Source organism: Cherax quadricarinatus, chromosome 8, assembly GCF_038502225.1.
Source record: "Cherax quadricarinatus isolate ZL_2023a chromosome 8, ASM3850222v1, whole genome shotgun sequence".
Classification (NCBI taxonomy): domain Eukaryota; kingdom Metazoa; phylum Arthropoda; class Malacostraca; order Decapoda; family Parastacidae; genus Cherax; species Cherax quadricarinatus.
Window position 1 is genome coordinate 22128079 of NC_091299.1, and position 17137 is coordinate 22145215.

Below are 17137 nucleotides of genomic sequence, written 5' to 3' on the forward strand. Positions count from 1 at the left end.
TTTAGTCACCTGGTTGACAAGTTACCGATGTTAATTATGCATTTTTTGACAAGAATTAAAAAGGTTCCAATTCTCTTAGATGAAGCAGCTGAACACATTCCCAGCGCTGGACTCCAACCTTCACAGATACTTGTTACACAGTGGTGAAGAATTTCCACACCATCAAATTATCACTGTATTTTGCTGTACGTTTCTGTAATAATAAGAATGTAAATTCCAATTTTAATATAATAATTTTGCACAAATTTGATTACTAAGACGTATAAATAATGAAATTTAAAGAAGATAATTTCATAGTTTACACAACCTTGACTTAAGACAACCAGATGTGTAGGCCACCATAGGGGCATTATTGAAATTGGTAAGAACTCAGATTTATTTATGTCATAGGTAATAATCTTGGAAGGTTGTACGTGCTAGCTAATAGTGTAAGTTGTAAGAGGTGCAGGAGGTGAGACTTAAAGTTTAAGTCATGGGAGGTGAGCACAGGACTGGTGAAGGAAGGTCAGGCGCGGGAATGGTGCCACTCCGCTCGCTTTTGAATTTGAGATTTTTGCTGGAATATTTCATCTCCCAATATGATGAAAACAGTTTATTTATTCATAGTATCATTTTATAGCTTTAATATAGTTTGGGGAGGCATTTAAGCTAGAATTACAAGGACTAGGCAACCTAAAATTTCGAGTGGTTTGCGGTCCATTATTAGGCAGTGATTGTGGCTGCCGTCAGTGCAATATATTAATATATAAACTTGACTAAAATATTAATATTTATTGGCTGTGAAAGATTACAAATACAAATTATTATTTCAGAATTACTGTTGGTGAAACATACAATAACCTTAAGGCTCACAGGATGCATGAAGTTATTTAACACTAATTATAAGATTATTGCTAATTAATGAAGCAACGGAAAGAGGGGAAAGTAGAAGGAACGTTCCTTTTGTTATACTTTTAACATAGTTACAACAACACTGCACAGTAGCAGTGTATTGGTCTCACAATGGAAGGACCCCAATGGAAATAAGTCACTGTCTGACTTTTTTAGGGGTTATCTTAGGTTCTTTACACATATGCTGCTATGTATGATAATCTGTGTAACTGTATTTGTGTATACTTGAATAAACTTACCTACATTCCTGGTGCATATGGAGGTGCTGGAAATACTTCCATACACCAGTTCACTTAGTAAGTAAGTAGGTACCTTGGTATTAGTGTGAGTCACCTTTGGAAGAGGATGCCAGTGGAAATAAGCTATGACCTCACTGTCAATAAGTCACTGTCTGACTCTCTTTAGATTATCCTAGGTAATTTACACTATGTATGATTATTGTACGTACTTGTATCTTTGCCTAAATAAACCTGCTTATTCTTGGGTAACTAACCCTGTTTCTTGAATGCCTTGGGTCACATGCATGGAGTCATTAGAGGTCTTTTGACATTGTTTAGCCCAAAATGCTCTGCATAACCAGGGACATTCCACAGAGTATGTCAGTAATGTCGCCTTTTATGTAGAAATTGTAAATCATTCTTTATAGAAACAAAGTTTATGTATCACAGTCAGGTTGCAACACTTGGGTTGAAAACAGTAAATGTATAAAAGACATTCATCATGAAGTTATAAATAAAGACACTAGATCAGGTCAGCAAACAAAGGGAGACAGCAGAGGGCAGTAAGGGACTAGCTCCCTTAAGGTCTATTATACTAATAGCAGGAGTGTAAGAAATAAGATAGATGAGCTAAGATTAATTGCAAGTGCAGGAAGCAAAGATATTATTGCTATAACAGAGACCTGGCTCAGTCTGAAAGATAAGATGCCTTTTGAATGTCACATACAAGGCTATAAATTATTCCACACTGACAGGGTCAACAGGAAGGGTGGTGGAGTAGTGATGTAAGTCAGAGACAGTTTAAATTGTTGTGTTAGACAAGATATAAAATTAGAAGCAACAGCCACTGAATCTGTTTGGTTACAGCTTCTCAAGGGCCGTGAAAAACTAATTTTGGGTGTGATTTACAGGGCCCCAAATCTTATTGAGTGCAGTAAACTTCTATGGGATGATTTTTGTAAGGCATCTACATACGAAAATGTTGTGATAATGGGATATTTCAACTATAGACAGATTGACTGGAGCAATTTGACTGGAAATTTAGAGTCAAGTGACTTTCTTGATACGATTCAGGACTTTTTTAAAACAGTTTGTGACAGAACCAACTAGAGAAAAAAACCTGCTTGACTTGGTTTTTGCCAGCAGGGAAACACTAATTAGTAATCTTGAGGTTAATGACGAGTTTGGGGAAAGTGATCACAAATCACTCGGTTTTAATATATCATGGAATTCCCCTAATAATAGCAATCAAGTCTCTCTCCCTGACTTACACTTGGCTGATTTCATAGGACTGAAAAATTACTTGGGTGGGCTGAACTGGAATGACCTGACTATGGGTCAGGTAGGTGGTGATGATTGCCAATATGGCATTTTCCAGGGCATAGTTCTAGCTGCTCAGACAACTTATGTTCCAAATAGGTAACTCGGATCAAACAAAAACGATCCTAAATGACTGTCGCAACCCCCAATCCTGAGGTGTCTCCTGGTGTTGCAAAATTTAAAAAAAAAAAATATTTTTTCTTATGAAATGATAGAGAATCTTTTCCCGATTGTAATGACACCAAAAAAACGAAATTTGAAGGAAAACTGACGGAGTTATGCTCTCGCGAAGTTAGCGACCTCGGCGCTGTTTACAAATCGGCGATTTCGCCCACTTTGAGCCCTATTTTTGGCTAATTCCATTGTTCCAGTCGCCCAAACTCATAGCTATTTCTTTAGAACTCCATTTTTTCTATCGACTGAGTACAAGAAACTGCCCATTTACCGATTTCAACTACCTAATAATGTGGTCAGAAATTTGCAATTTGGCCAATTTCACAAAAACTAAAAAATATGACAATTTCAAAATAAGGTCCAGAATGAACAATGCAGACATTCCTGGCTCTAAAATAACATTTTCTTTGCTCATCAGTCATGTCTCCAGGCCCCTCTGATATTACTCTTGCTTTCTATTTTGAATTTTTATTCAAACAAAAAATGGAAGACTTACTATTATGCAGACTACTGCAATACTGTAATAATTGTATAAATAACATCAACCCATTCATGACTGCATATTAGAATGGCTAGTTGGACATTTATTGGACAATGGCATCATTTGTTTACTTTTGAACATTGGCAAAAATCAAACATTTCCCCTACTTTGAGCTCCATTTCCAGGTTCTTTTTTTATAGTAAAATCAATCAAAATCACCTCTATTTCTATAATATGTTTTCCATTCTATCAAGTGAGACCAAGAAAACGAGAATACAACCATAAATACTATATGAAAATAGACCACAAAGTCGGCATTTTAATTAAAAAAAACGGTCGGAGTTTTTTTTTCTCATTATGCACTGCGTGCTCCAGGATTTTTTTTATATGGTGCACACTGACCACACAGACCCATTCTCTCACATGTGGGCCTACCAGCTTTCTCCTGCTTGATTTGAAGCCGCTAGAATTTAGCTACACTGAGAGTAAAAGGTAGATGGGATACAAGGAGAATAGAAGCATCAGGGAAGAGAGAGGTGAAGGTTTATAAACTAAAAGAGGAGGCAGTTAGGGTAAGATATAAACAGCTATTGGAGGATAGATGGGCTAATGAGAGCATAGGCAATGGGGTCGAAGAGGTATGGGCTAGGTTTAAAAATGTAGTGTTAGAGTGTTCAGCAGAAGTTTGTGGTTACAGGAAAGTGGGTGCAGGAGGGAAGAGGAGCGATTGGTGGAATGATGATGTAAAGAGAGTAGTAAGGGAGAAAAAAGTTAGCATATGAGAAGTTTTTTACAAAGTAGAAGTGATGCAAGGAGGGAAGAGTATATGGAGAAAAAGAGAGAAGTTAAGAGAGTGGTGAAGCAATGTAAAAAGAGAGCAAATGAGAGAGTGGGTGGGATGTTATCAACAAATTTTGTTGAAAATAAGAAAAAGTTTTGGAGTGAGATTAACAAGTTAAGAAAGCCTAGAGAACAAATGGATTTGTCAGTTAAAAATAGGAGAGGAGAGTTATTAAATGGAGAGTTAGAGGTATTGGGAAGATGGAGGGAATATTTTGAGGAATTGTTAAATGTTGATGAAGATAGGGAAGCTGTGATTTCGTGTATAGGGCAAGGAGGAATAACATCTTGTAGGAGTGAGGAAGAGCCAGTTGTGAGTGTGGGGGAAGTTCGTGAGGCAGTAGGTAAAATGAAAGGGGGTAAGGCAGCCGGGATTGATGGGATAAAGATAGAAATGTTAAAAGCAGGTGGGGATATAGTTTTGGAGTGGTTGGTGCAATTATTTAATAAATGTATGGAAGAGGGTAAGGTACCTAGGGATTGGCAGAGAGCATGCATAGTTCCTTTGTATAAAGGCAAAGGGGATAAAAGAGAGTGCAAAAATTATAGGGGGATAAGTCTGTTGAGTGTACCTGGTAAGGTGTATGGTAGAGTTATAATTGAAAGAATTAAGAGTAAGACGGAGAATAGGATAGCAGATGAACAAGGAGGCTTTAGGAAAGGTAGGGGGTGTGTGGACCAGGTGTTTACAGTGAAACATATAAGTGAACAGTATTTAGATAAGGCTAAAGAGGTCTTTGTGGCATTTATGGATTTGGAAAAGGCGTATGACAGGGTGGATAGGGGGGCAATGTGGCAGATGTTGCAAGTGTATGGTGTAGGAGGTAGGTTACTGAAAGCAGTGAAGAGTTTTTACGAGGATAGTGAGGCTCAAGTTAGAGTATGTAGGAAAGAGGGAAATTTTTTCCCAGTAAAGGTAGGCCTTAGACAAGGATGTGTGATGTCACCGTGGTTGTTTAATATATTTATAGATGGGGTTGTAAGAGAAGTAAATGCGAGGGTCTTGGCAAGAGGCGTGGAGTTAAAAGATAAAGAATCACACACAAAATGGGAGTTGTCACAGCTGCTCTTGGGAGATTCTGAAGAGAAGTTGCAGAGATTGGTGGATGAATTTGGTAGGGTGTGCAAAAGAAGAAAATTAAAGGTGAATACAGGAAAGAGTAAGGTTATGAGGATAACAAAAAGATTAGGTGATGAAAGATTGAATATCAGATTGGAGGGAGAGAGTATGGAGGAGGTGAACGTATTCAGATATTTGGGAGTGGACGTGTCAGCGGATGGGTCTATGAAAGATGAGGTGAATCATAGAATTGATGAGGGAAAAAGAGTGAGTGGTGCACTTAGGAGTCTGTGGAGACAAAGAACTTTGTCCTTGGAGGCAAAGAGGGGAATGTATGAGAGTATAGTTTTACCAACGCTCTTATATGGGTGTGAAGCGTGGGTGATGAATGTTGCAGCGAGGAGAAGGCTGGAGGCAGTGGAGATGTCATGTCTGAGGGCAATGTGTGGTGTGAATATAATGCAGAGAATTCGTAGCTTGGAAGTTAGGAGGAGGTGCGGGATTACCAAAACTGTTGTCCAGAGGGCTGAGGAAGGGTTGTTGAGGTGGTTCGGACATGTAGAGAGAATGGAGCGAAACAGAATGACTTCAAGAGTGTATCAGTCTGTAGTGGAAGGAAGGCGGGGTAGGGGTCGGCCTAGGAAGGGTTGGAGGGAGGGGGTAAAGGAGGTTTTGTGTGCGAGGGGCTTGGACTTCCAGCAGGCATGCGTGAGCGTGTTTGATAGGAGTGAATGGAGACAAATGGTTTTTAATACTTGACGTGCTGTTGGAGTGTGAGCAAAGTAACATTTATGAAGGGATTCAGGGAAACCGGCAGGCCGGACTTGAGTCCTGGAGATGGGAAGTACAGTGCCTGCACTCTGAAGGAGGGGTGTTAATGTTGCAGTTTAAAAACTGTAGTGTAAAGCACCCTTCTGGCAAGACAGTGATGGAGTGAATGATGGTGAAAGTTTTTCTTTTTCGGGCCACCCTGCCTTGGTGGGAATCGGCCAGTGTGATAATAAAAAAAAATATACGTCAAACACGGTACCTCGTAAGACGTATATATACAGCCGCGACAGTCAAAGGGTTAAAACATCTCATTGGTCAGAAGAGAGGCATATACGTATAGGCACATCAAAAGAGGAGAGGGGCAGTTAAGAAATCAATATATTCAGTTAAAGAGAAATAAAAAAGGGAATAAGAAAAGCAAAAAGAGATTATGAGGTTAAAGTTGCAAGAGAATTGAAGACTAACCCAAAAGAATTGTTTCAGGTATACAGAAGTAAGATCAGGGACAAGATAGGCCCACTCAAAAGTTACTCAGGTCAGTTCACGGACAATGATAAGGAAATGTGTAGAATTTTTAACACATACTTCCTCTCAGTTTTTACACAGGAAGTTACTAGCGATATTCCAAAAATAATAAATTATGTAGAACAGGACGATAAACTATGCACGATTAGGGTCACAAGTGACATGGTCCTTAGGCAAATAGATAAATTAAAACCTAACAAATCCCCAGGCCCTGATGCACTGTATGCAAGGGTTCTAAAGGAATGTAAAGAGGAACTTAGCAAACCTTTGGCTAATCTTTTCAACATATCACTACAAACTGGCATGGTGCCAGATAAGTGGAAAAATGGCAAATGTGATACCTATTTTCAAAGCAGGTGACAGGTCCTTAGCTTCGAACTATAGACCAATAAGCCTAGCCTTCATAGTGGGGAAAATTTATGGAATCAATAATTGCTAAGGTGGGTTCGTAGCCACCTTGAAAAGCATAAATTAATCAACGACTCAGTATGGTTTTACAAAGGGGCGTTCGTGCCTTACGAATTTATTAACTTTTTTCACTAAGGTATTTGAGGAGGTAAATCATGGTAATGAATATGATATTGTGTATATGGACTTCAGTAAGGCTTTTGACAGGGTCCCACATCAGAGACTATTGAGGAAAATTGTAATCATCCAGAACTGTCTAAAATTATACCTAATAATGGTATTCCATCTGCCTCTTGCTTTAGGGGCCCATGAAGGATGCTTTTCAGTCACTCACTTTATTTCTTCCCAGGAAATCACTCTCTCTCTCATCCCCTGGTTGAACTACTGCTTTCAGACAGGGACATCAACTCTCACAATATCCATGATGTGTGGGTTTGTTCTGAATTCCATGCTCTAGAATACATTCTAATAGATATTTCTCCTTGACCTTGCTTTGGCTATATACTATGTATCTTACGAGTCTCTTCATCCTTGTCTTTGGCATGTACCATCAACTGAAACTGCAGGTAGTAGCGAACCCTATACACCTCTTCTCACTTAACGAAGGGGGTTCCATCCCTAAGAGTAGGTCGGTAAATGAATTGGTCATTAAGCAAGGAGCATACTATCATGGTACTGGATTTATGTCAACCATCTCTGATGTTTTAATATCACCTTTGCACCATTTAAATGTTTATACAGTAGTGTACTGTATATTGTAATAAACAGAATAGAGGAAATAAGCTCTGATATACATTATTTAGGTATGCATACTGGTCAGAGATCCTGTCGTAAGTCTGAGTCGTCAGTAAATGAGTATGTCACTAAGTGAGGAGAGGCTGTATTTAGCCCGTAAACGGACCAAACGTATATATACGTTTTTACCGCTAGTGCCCCAAACGTATACGTATATACGTTTTTTTTTGTCATTCAACATTGCCACGATAAGCCTGAGTCGCCTAGGCATGAGAGAATGGGTGTGCGCATTCACTGTGCGCCATATTAAAATAATTGGGGATGCCTGGGTACCATATGCTCTTTTTTCCTATTAAAAAAAAAAAAAAAAAAAAAAGATTTTTTTTTTCTCAAAGTTGGGGCACTACGGGAGAGAACGTATATATACGTTTGGACCGTTTACGGGTTAATAATAATATAATATCTCTATTTCTACAAGTACATGTACAAGGTATACAGGCCTAGCTGACATCAATGACATAATACTATATAGAAAGCCACAGAGCATTTTGGGCAAATTAGGTAAATTTTTGTCCCAGGACGCGACCCACACCAGTCGACTAACACCCAGTTACCCATTTTACTGATGGGTTAACATGGACAGTAGATTCCTTGAGGAAACACGTCCTTATGTTTCCTGCCATACCGGGGAATTGAACCCCCATACCTCGGTGCGTGTGCCAAGTGCACTAGCGATCGAGCTACAGGTCATCACTTTATGTCAATGACTTTGCTATAGCCTGTGCAGGTATTGGCTGTTGCCTAGTAGCAGCTTCACTCCAGAATACTGTCAACCACGTTTCCCATTGGGCCACTACGAGTGGGTTTAAATTTTCTGGTGCTAAGGTGCTAAAACACACCAGATTACTTTCACCAGATGTTTTGTTGTCTCTGATACTCCTTGTACCTGTATGGCTTCCATATCCCTGAACGTGATACGGTAGGTTTCTTGGCCTTCTGTTTGATCTCGCCAGCTGTTCTGGAAACCTCACATTACCTCACGGAAAGCCACACTTGCTATAGCTGGCTGAACCTTCATAAAACCCTTGCTCATCTTTTGTGGGGGGCGTATCGTCAAACTCTCCTTCTACTTCATTCAACCTTAATTTTATCAAAACTAGACTATGGTGACCAAATATATTCTGCGGCCTCTCCCACAACTCCTCCTAAACTGGATCCCATCCATCATCAGGGATTGCATTTATGTCTAGGTGCTTTTCTATCCTTCCGTGTCAAGAGCCTATATGCAGAGGCGAATGTTCCATCCTTAAATGATTGCTGTGATTCCCATTGCCTCCATTGTTTTGTCTGCTCTCATGATCTTCACGATCCGTCTACATACAGGATAGTAACGGGCATTAGTAGAGGTCCATTATTTGTTCAATGTTCATTTACTCTGTCCCTTTTTGTCTCCACTTGGAGAGAAGATTCCACTCTGGGAAGACTTGACTGGTGAATAAACATGGGAAGAGAAGACCCTACACTTCTCTTAGTCGCCCCCTTTATACAGTGGACCCTCGACCAACTATATTAATCCGTTCCTGAGAGCTCATCGTTAATCGAAATTATCGTTAGTCGAGTTAATTTTCCCCATAAGAAATAATGGAAATCAAATTAATCCATGCAAGACACCCAAAAGTATTGAAAAAATTTTTTTTTACCATTTTACCACATGAAATATTAATTTTAATACACACAAACTGAAGAAGACATGTACAATTACATGACACTTACCTTTATTGAAGATCTGGTGATGATTGATGGGATGGGAGGAGGGGAGACTGTGGATGGTGTTAGTGTTTAGAAGGGGAATCCCCTTCCATTAGGACTTGAGGTGTCAAGTCCTTTTCTGGGGTTACTTCCCTTCTTCTTTTAATGCCATCTTTTAATGCCACTAGGAGCAGCTTGAGAGTCACTGGACATCTGTCGCACAACATATCTGTCCATAGAGGCCTGTACCTCCCGTTCCTTTATGACATTCCTAAAGTGTTTCACAACATTGTCAGTGTCACAATTAAACACTTGTTCAGGTTTCAGTTCTTCACTGTCTATGTACTCCTTGAATTCCTGCACATATTTTTCAGCTGCTTTTTGGTCCAAACTCATGCCTTATCACACTATGTATGCCACTACAATTCTTAAATCTCTCAAACCAACCTTTGCTGGCCTTAAATTCACTCACATCACCACTAGTTGCAGGCATTTTTCTAATTAAATCGTCATGCAACTTCCTAGCCTTTTCACATACGATCGCTTGAGAGATGCTATCTCCTGCTATCTGTTTTTCGTTTATCCACACCAATAACAGTCTCTCAACATCTTCTATCACTTGTGATCTCAGTTTTGAAAACATAGTTGCACCTTTGGCAAGAACAGCTTCCTTGAACATTAAAATGGTATACAATACCGACAGGTTGTTAGGTAAGACACATATGCAACAGTTAGACAACTTTATTCCGAAACGTTTCGCCTACACAGTAGGCTTCTTCAGTCGAATACAGAAAGTAGGCAGGAACAGTAGAGATGTGAAGACGATGTAATCAGTCCATCACCCTTGAAGTCGTAGAATTTGAGGTTGTCAGTCCCTGAACTTCTCCAGGCTGAGGGACTGACAACCTCAAATTCTACGACTTCAAGGGTGATGGACTGATTACATCGTCTTCACATCTCTACTGTTCCTGCCTACTTTCTGTATTCGACTGAAGAAGCCTACTGTGTAGGCGAAACGTTTCGGAATAAAGTTGTCTAACTGTTGCATATGTGTCTTACCTAACAACAGCTTCCTTGATTGCCGTTTTCTTGGCCACAATAGTAGCGATGGTTGATTGGGGTTTTGTGTACAACCTGGCCAGCTCGGAGACACACACTCCACTTTCATACTTAGCAATGATCTCTTTCTTCATATCCATAGTAATTCTCACCCTTTTTGCTGTAGGGTTGGCACTAGAAGCTTTCTTGGGGCCCATGGTGACTTATTTTGCAGGTGCAATCACTAAAAACACTGTGATAATATGAAATGTTCTGATTGTATGTTTGGATGGGACCGCAGTGGCTGGCTGGCTTGTAAACACTGGCCACAAGTGGACGCATCTCAGATGGAACGAATAGTGTTGGTCGAGTTTTTTAGCGCTAGTCGAGGCAAAATTTTTGCGTTAAAATGTATCGCTAGTCGGATTTAACGTTAGACGATGCCATCGTTGGTCGAGGGTCCACTGTATTTACATCTAGCATCTAAGTTTCCTTTTCCCTCGGGAGGTTCCAACAGTTTGTGTCTGTTCCTCCCCACTGCTGTGCATGAAAGCTCAAATACTTAGCGGCTTCTCACTCCCTTTTTTCTTAACCACTTCCGGTCTCATTCTCGGGCTGTTGCAGGTAACATTGAGGGTTCTAAACCCTCTGACGGTGTCGGGTTTGCAGCATTGTTCCCGGACAGTGTTGTATGAGGTCATTTATTAGACTCGGCTAGCATCTTCACTACTGGACTGGATGCAATTCTCATAGCGATTATCCGTATTGCATCCAGACGTACCTCGTAGTTTCTGGTAGTCTCGGACTCCTCTAGTGCTTTTCAAGCTACCAAAACCTTAACTTGCCCCGTCCTTTAGTTCTTCACAGACAACTTTGGTTGCACCGCATTTGTAGCAAAAAAAAAAAAAGAAATTGCTTTCTGCTGGGTCCCTGGTCACGTTGATGTTCAGGGCAACGAACAGGCAGACTCGGCTGCACGATCAGCAGTACATGACCTTCCAGGTTCATATAGAGGTATTTCGTTCTCATTATTTTGCTATCATCTCTAGCTACCTTTGCAACCATTGGCAACAATGTTGATCTGAATTAATTTATAACAAATTACACTATCAAGCAGAGTTTAGGACCCTGGCCATCGTCTTATCGATGTCGTGGTTGGAGGACTACACTTTCCCGTCTTTGCATCAGGCACACGTTTCACTAATGGGTATTTCACGGAGAGGAGCCCAGCCAATTGTCAGGGTCTCATTTCAGTTTGTCATATTCTGTTAGACTGTACAGTCTATCGGCAATCATGCAAAATTTACCTTCGACATCACCGCTCAAACACCCTTACTTTATCTTCCCTCCTTGCCGATGGCCCCCCACCTTTGACTCAGACTCCCTCTTGACTTTTTGACAGCAACAGATTTATTACACAACCTTTGATTATACTTTCTTTAGCAATCCTCTCCACCCTTACTAACTCTACCCTACGGCATTGTATGACCCTGGTAGTTGAGCTCTTAGTTTGGATAATAATAATAATAATTACAGCAACAAATTTATTACACAAACTTGATGGTACTACTTTTAACACTTCTCACAACCCTTTCTAACTCTACCTTTGCTAGTTTCTAATCAAGCAAGCACAACCTGCCCTGCTCTGCTGTATGACCCTTTTGGGTTTATTTCTTGGTTTTTATTATAATTTCTGAATATTCATGAAATTCCACTCAACCTTCCTTCCAACCCTTTCTGTGACATCCAGCCCAGATTTTCAATGTACACCTTGGTCAGCCAGTTTATTATTTTTTTTTTTTAATGACCCAATCATCTTGATCATCCCTCTCTTCTCTGAATTTTGCATTTTATACCACCACAAAAAATCAGCTCTTGTCCAAATAAATTTCTAATTCATATAAATGACTTAAAGATGGAATATAAAACCATATAAACATAGGAAAGGTTGGAGGGAAGAGATAAGGAAGGCTGTTTGTACTGAGGGGCTTGAACATCCAGCAGGCGTGTGTGAGCATGTTAGGTAGGAGTGAGTGGAGGCAAGTGGTTTTTATGATGTGTGTTAAAATTAGAGAAGAAAAAAGTCTTGTACAAAAGAAATTACAGTAATACAAATGACTAGATCCATCACACATGCTTGCAGCTGCTGCCCCAGTTCACTTAGCAGTAAGTAGGTACTTATTGCTCTAAGTGTTAGTCAGCTTTGTGGTCATATACCATAAGTTGGGCTCGGCTTTGAAATGAGCTTAGGTAGGATAACAGCTCTTAGCCCATAACAGTGGTCTGTGTATAAAAAAAATAAGACTGATAAATTGATCAAATGGAACAATAGATGGATGATAGAATTTATTGCAGGTAAGTGCCATGTAATGGAATTTATTGCAGGCCAGACTTGATTCCTGGAGATGGGAAGTACAGTGCTGACACTCTGAAGAAGGGGTGTTAATGTTGCAGTTTTATAACTGTAGTATAAGCATGCCTCTGGCAAGACATTGATAGAGTGAATGATGATGAAAGTTTTTCTTTTTTGAGCCTCCCTGCCTTGGTGGGAAATGGCCAATGTGTTAATTAAAAAAAAATCCGCCATGTAATGGAATTTATTGCAGATAAGTGCCATTTAATGGAAATGGGTGAAAGAATTAAATAATGTGTAAACTATTTATGCCAGTAAGCATACTGTAATAATAATTCATATTTGTTTATATTTTTTGTACTTCAGTTATTTTCTTTTGCCATGAATCTCATTTCATGACTAGTATTCAGCAAATGTCAGAATGCTTCATAACATTTAGTATACTCTGAAGTCTAGCCTAACTCTTACACTGCAAGAAAATACCCTAATTTTATCTTCAGTGAGCATAGTGTATCCAACTTTTCCAGTTGTTTTCGTTAAAATAAAATTAGACATATCATTTCGTGTAATATGCTGGTGATAAGCTGGTAACAGGCTCTATTGGCACTGTTGTATTACATCTAGTAAATGCCCTCTTTCCACCCAGCTATGTGGTGTATTCATATTGTCAATCTTACAGGACTAAAGAAAACAATTCAGTTTTAACATCATTGAATACATATAAGATGTAGCCATCTTCAACTATTGCAAGTAAATTTCAATGTACAGTAGCTTGGTTGATAAACAATGTTGTACAATATGCATGAATGACAGCAAACAAAGCAGCTAACATTACTGTAAGTTAAAAAAAAAAAAACTTACAGTGCATATGTTATGAAACTGGATATTTTCTCATTTAAGTTTGCTCTTAGAGTACAGTATGTATTTAACATTTGTACATTAAATAAAATAGAAATAATTTCCTTTGCATGTGTGTGCATGTGTGTGTTATGAGAAGTTGCTTTGCTGTGAATTGGGACCTGTAAAGGGTCCAGAAATGCTGAATAAATTTACAGATAAATCTGTTGGACCTGCAGCAGTTAGTGGAAAAATGCTAATTAACATACAGTGAATAAAAAAATTCTCTTCAGTATATGCCTTGAACTATGTTTTTTTTTTTTCTGGAACTTCACATATAATGTTGTGCTGTATGAATAAAAATTGCTACTCTTCACTTTAGGGTAGAGAAATTTGTCTTGTTGCTTTTTGCAGCTACGCATAGGAAAACATGTGCTTCTGATATCTCACATTTATATTTTTCTTTCAGATAGTATGGCCAAGCGAATTGCAGCGAAGGAATTGAACCACGATAACTGGGCAGATGAAGAAGAGCCAGAAGAGATGGGCACCTTTAATCAAGCATCATCCGAACAATTGGTTGTACGGCAAATAAAAAAAGCACGGAGAAGAGGTGTGGCAGGAAACACTTCCTCACAATCAGTGTTCAAAGGATTCACTTCATTTACTGGATTTGGTGTAAACAAAGATTCTACTAGTCAACCTTCTTTTAGTTTTCTAAGTAAAAATTCTAACGAGACTGCAGCAAAACCATCTTTTGACTTTTCAAGTATGCCTAGCACAAATACAAATTCTATTACAAAACCTGAAACTAACTCATGTGAGAGCAAAACTACCACACAGCCATTTAAATTCACACAGGACACTGCATCCACAGATCAAAAGACAGTAGATTCTAGCAATACTAATGGTGTTGGACCAACAAAGGCAATTGCTGACTCAACTGGTAAAGGAGGTAGTAAGATTTTCCTTGCTCATCTAAAGGCATTGAATGAAGGTGTACTTCTTTGGGTTAAACAACACCTTGACAAGAATCCACATGTCAATTTGTCACCTGTCTTTGATGACTACAAGAAGCACTTTGAGGAATTAACCAGAAAATATCCCCCTGCATCTGGAGGGGAAAGTGACTCAGATGCAGGAGCATCAAACAGTTTAAAAAAGGATGAAGGTAGTGAGAAAGAAAATAAGCCATTAATTTCAGTGGACACATGTAAAGAGAGTCCATTAAGTAACAAATTAACCTCTGGACCTATCACAGCACCTCCAAATGCACCAACAACTGAGAAGAGTTTGGAGCCAAATAAAATGTTTTTCAGCTCAGGTTCCAATGCAACAGAATCTGAGAAGAAAACAGAGGCTGCTGATACAACATCTGGATTCACATTTGGGGGCTTTGGTACTAGCAGTAAAAATCCAGAATCCTCAATTTTTGGTGGTAGTAAGAATATAGGATTAATTTTTGGTGATTTAAGTTCTTCACAGTCTAATTCACCATCAAAAGGGTTCACTTTTGGGAATGGTAATAGTAATACATCAGAAGTTGCTGGAAGCAGTGTAGGCAAAGCTGAAGTAGATGATGAATCAAATGACGAGCCACCTAAAGTTGAAGTAAATGAAGTGAAAGAGGATGGTGCCCTCTATGAAAAAAAATGTAAATTATTCTACATGAAGGATAAAGAGTATGTAGAAAAGGGAGTAGGTACATTGTTCCTCAAGCCTGCTGGAGACAAGACTCAGCTGGTAATCAGAGCACTAACAAATTTAGGTAATATCTTGCTCAACATTATTCTTAATGCTTCTGTTCCAGCAATGCGTGCTGGGAAGAATGGTGTGATTATTGCCTGTGTCCCCAACCCTCCTCTTGATGGAAAATCTACATCCACTGAGCCTGTTAAGATGTTGATACGTGTCAAAACTGTTGAAGATGCTGATAATTTGCTACAAAAAATTGATGAGCTCAAAAAATAGGTTTTGGCATAGAGTATGTGAAAAAAAAAGTTTAATAGAGAAATATTGGTTCCGATGAAAGTATTTTGGATAAGGATGCTCGATTGAAAAATATTAAATATTTTTTATTAAAAATTTGTTTTTGGAAAATGCTTTAAATTAATTGGCTTTCAAGCTAAAAAAAATGGATTATTTGTATGAAGACAAAAAACTATGGTTATCTACTCCAGATGTTAGGCATTGCATAAATGTGGTTATGCTGTATTTTCAAATGCTAGGTGACAGCCTTCCAAATTTATGGAGGGTTACAATCCTAGACATAGCAAATCCAGAAACTGCAGATACCCAGAAATTCTCTCCTTAAAATAGTTTGATTTGGGCTCATTTTGTGCTTCAGAATTCATTTCTTAAACTATTGCTCAAACTCATCAATATTGACATTCACAAGAGAGGTTCTTCATAAAGATTGGTGTAGGTGTAGAAAATCACTGAGCACATCATCAATAAAATATTCAAAATTATTTGCAGGAGACCATTTAATAATAATGTTGAATCAAACTATCTAATTGGAGAGCTGTTGTGTATTATTTAACAGTAGTGTCAAACAACTTTACAATAAACTTGCTTATGCTGGAAACTTAGGCTTGGTTTAAATGCTAAAACATCATAACATCTCTTTATCAAAAGTTATGTGCTGTCATTTTTATCCTAAAATCAAGTATGCTGTAGGGATGAAAGACAAATTTTTTTTATTGCATAGTCATTTTATTAATTCGAACCTATTTAATACATTTATTGTAATGCCTGTCAGTGCAGCAGCCTATAGTATTCATTTTGATTTTGAGTGTGACAATGCCAAATGAATACCATATTAGTCAAAATAAAACACTTCATTATGTTGGAAATGCAGGTATTTCATTGTGAGTCATCAGTGTCAACTTTTTCTTAGAAACCATCCTAAATTAGTAATGCCAATTATTTTTTTTAATCAGTTTGAAAAATGTTACTCTACTAGTGAACATTTCAAGTAATTTTTGGATTGTCATTTGTCATAAATTAAATAATAAAATATTTTATGTGAAAAAAATTTTTTATTACTTCAACTTTTTGAGCTTTTTGTATAAAAATGACTGATTTACCGAAACGGTTATGGCCATATTTACAATGTTACCCAGACATTACCTTGACTGTGTCAAAGTCCTTTGTAAATCCAACAACTTTCTTCTCTGCTCAGTAGTGCTATATGACCTTTATGGGTTTAGCACTTGGTATGAATATACAGTTTTCCAGACTCGTGTCTGCAACAAAAATATAGTATATTTGTCTATTAAATGTTAACATACTTGTAAAGGAGGTTTTGTGGGCGAGGGGCTTGGACTTCCAGCAAGCGTGCATGAGCGTGTTAGATAGGAGTGAATGGAGACGAATGATACTTGGGACCTGACGATCTGTTGGAGTGTGAGCAGGGTAATATTTAGTGAAGGGATTCAGGGAAACCGGTTATTTTCATATAGTCGGACTTGAGTCCTGGAAATGGGAAGTACAATGCCTGCACTTTAAAGGAGGGGTTTGGGATATTGGCAGTTTGGAGGGATATGTTGTGTATCTTGATACGTATATGCTTCTAAGCTGTTGTATTCTGAGCACCTCTGCAAAAGCAGTGATAATGTGTGAGTGGGGTGAAAGTGTTGAATGATGCTGAAAGTATTTTCTTTTTGGGGATTTTTCTTTCTTTTTTGGGTCACCCTGCCTTGGTGGGAGACGACCGACTTGTTGAAAAAAAAAAA

General features: G+C 38.6%; 1 protein-coding gene across 4 annotated transcripts; it reads left to right on the plus strand.

The window, feature by feature from the left end:
* The first annotated feature begins 64 nt into the window (after positions 1-64).
* On the plus strand, positions 65-16437 carry Nup50 (nuclear pore complex protein Nup50). 4 transcript variants are annotated; one of them, XM_053771999.2, is made up of 2 exons: positions 65-185; positions 13870-16437. In XM_053771999.2, the coding sequence occupies exons 1-2, from the start codon at positions 80-82 to the stop codon at positions 15369-15371; spliced, it is 1608 nt and encodes a 535-aa protein (XP_053627974.1). In that variant the 5' UTR covers positions 65-79; the 3' UTR covers positions 15372-16437. The 4 variants fall into 4 exon arrangements, with proteins under 4 accessions (XP_053627974.1, XP_053627976.1, XP_053627977.1 ...); XM_053772001.2 differs by lacking the exon at positions 65-185 and adding an exon at positions 243-361; XM_053772002.2 differs by lacking the exon at positions 65-185 and adding an exon at positions 347-428.
* Positions 16438-17137: the final 700 nt, after the last annotated feature.

What these genes read in the sequence shown, in the direction of transcription:
- Nup50 (XM_053771999.2), top strand. Translation starts at nt 80, where the DNA reads ATGAAGCAGCTGAACACATTCCCAGCGCTGGACTCCAACCTTCACAGA. An exon ending in AATTATCACTGTATTTTGCT is followed by an intron (nt 186 to 13,869) that starts GTACGTTTCTGT and finishes TTTTTCTTTCAG; the next exon opens with ATAGTATGGCCAAGCGAATT.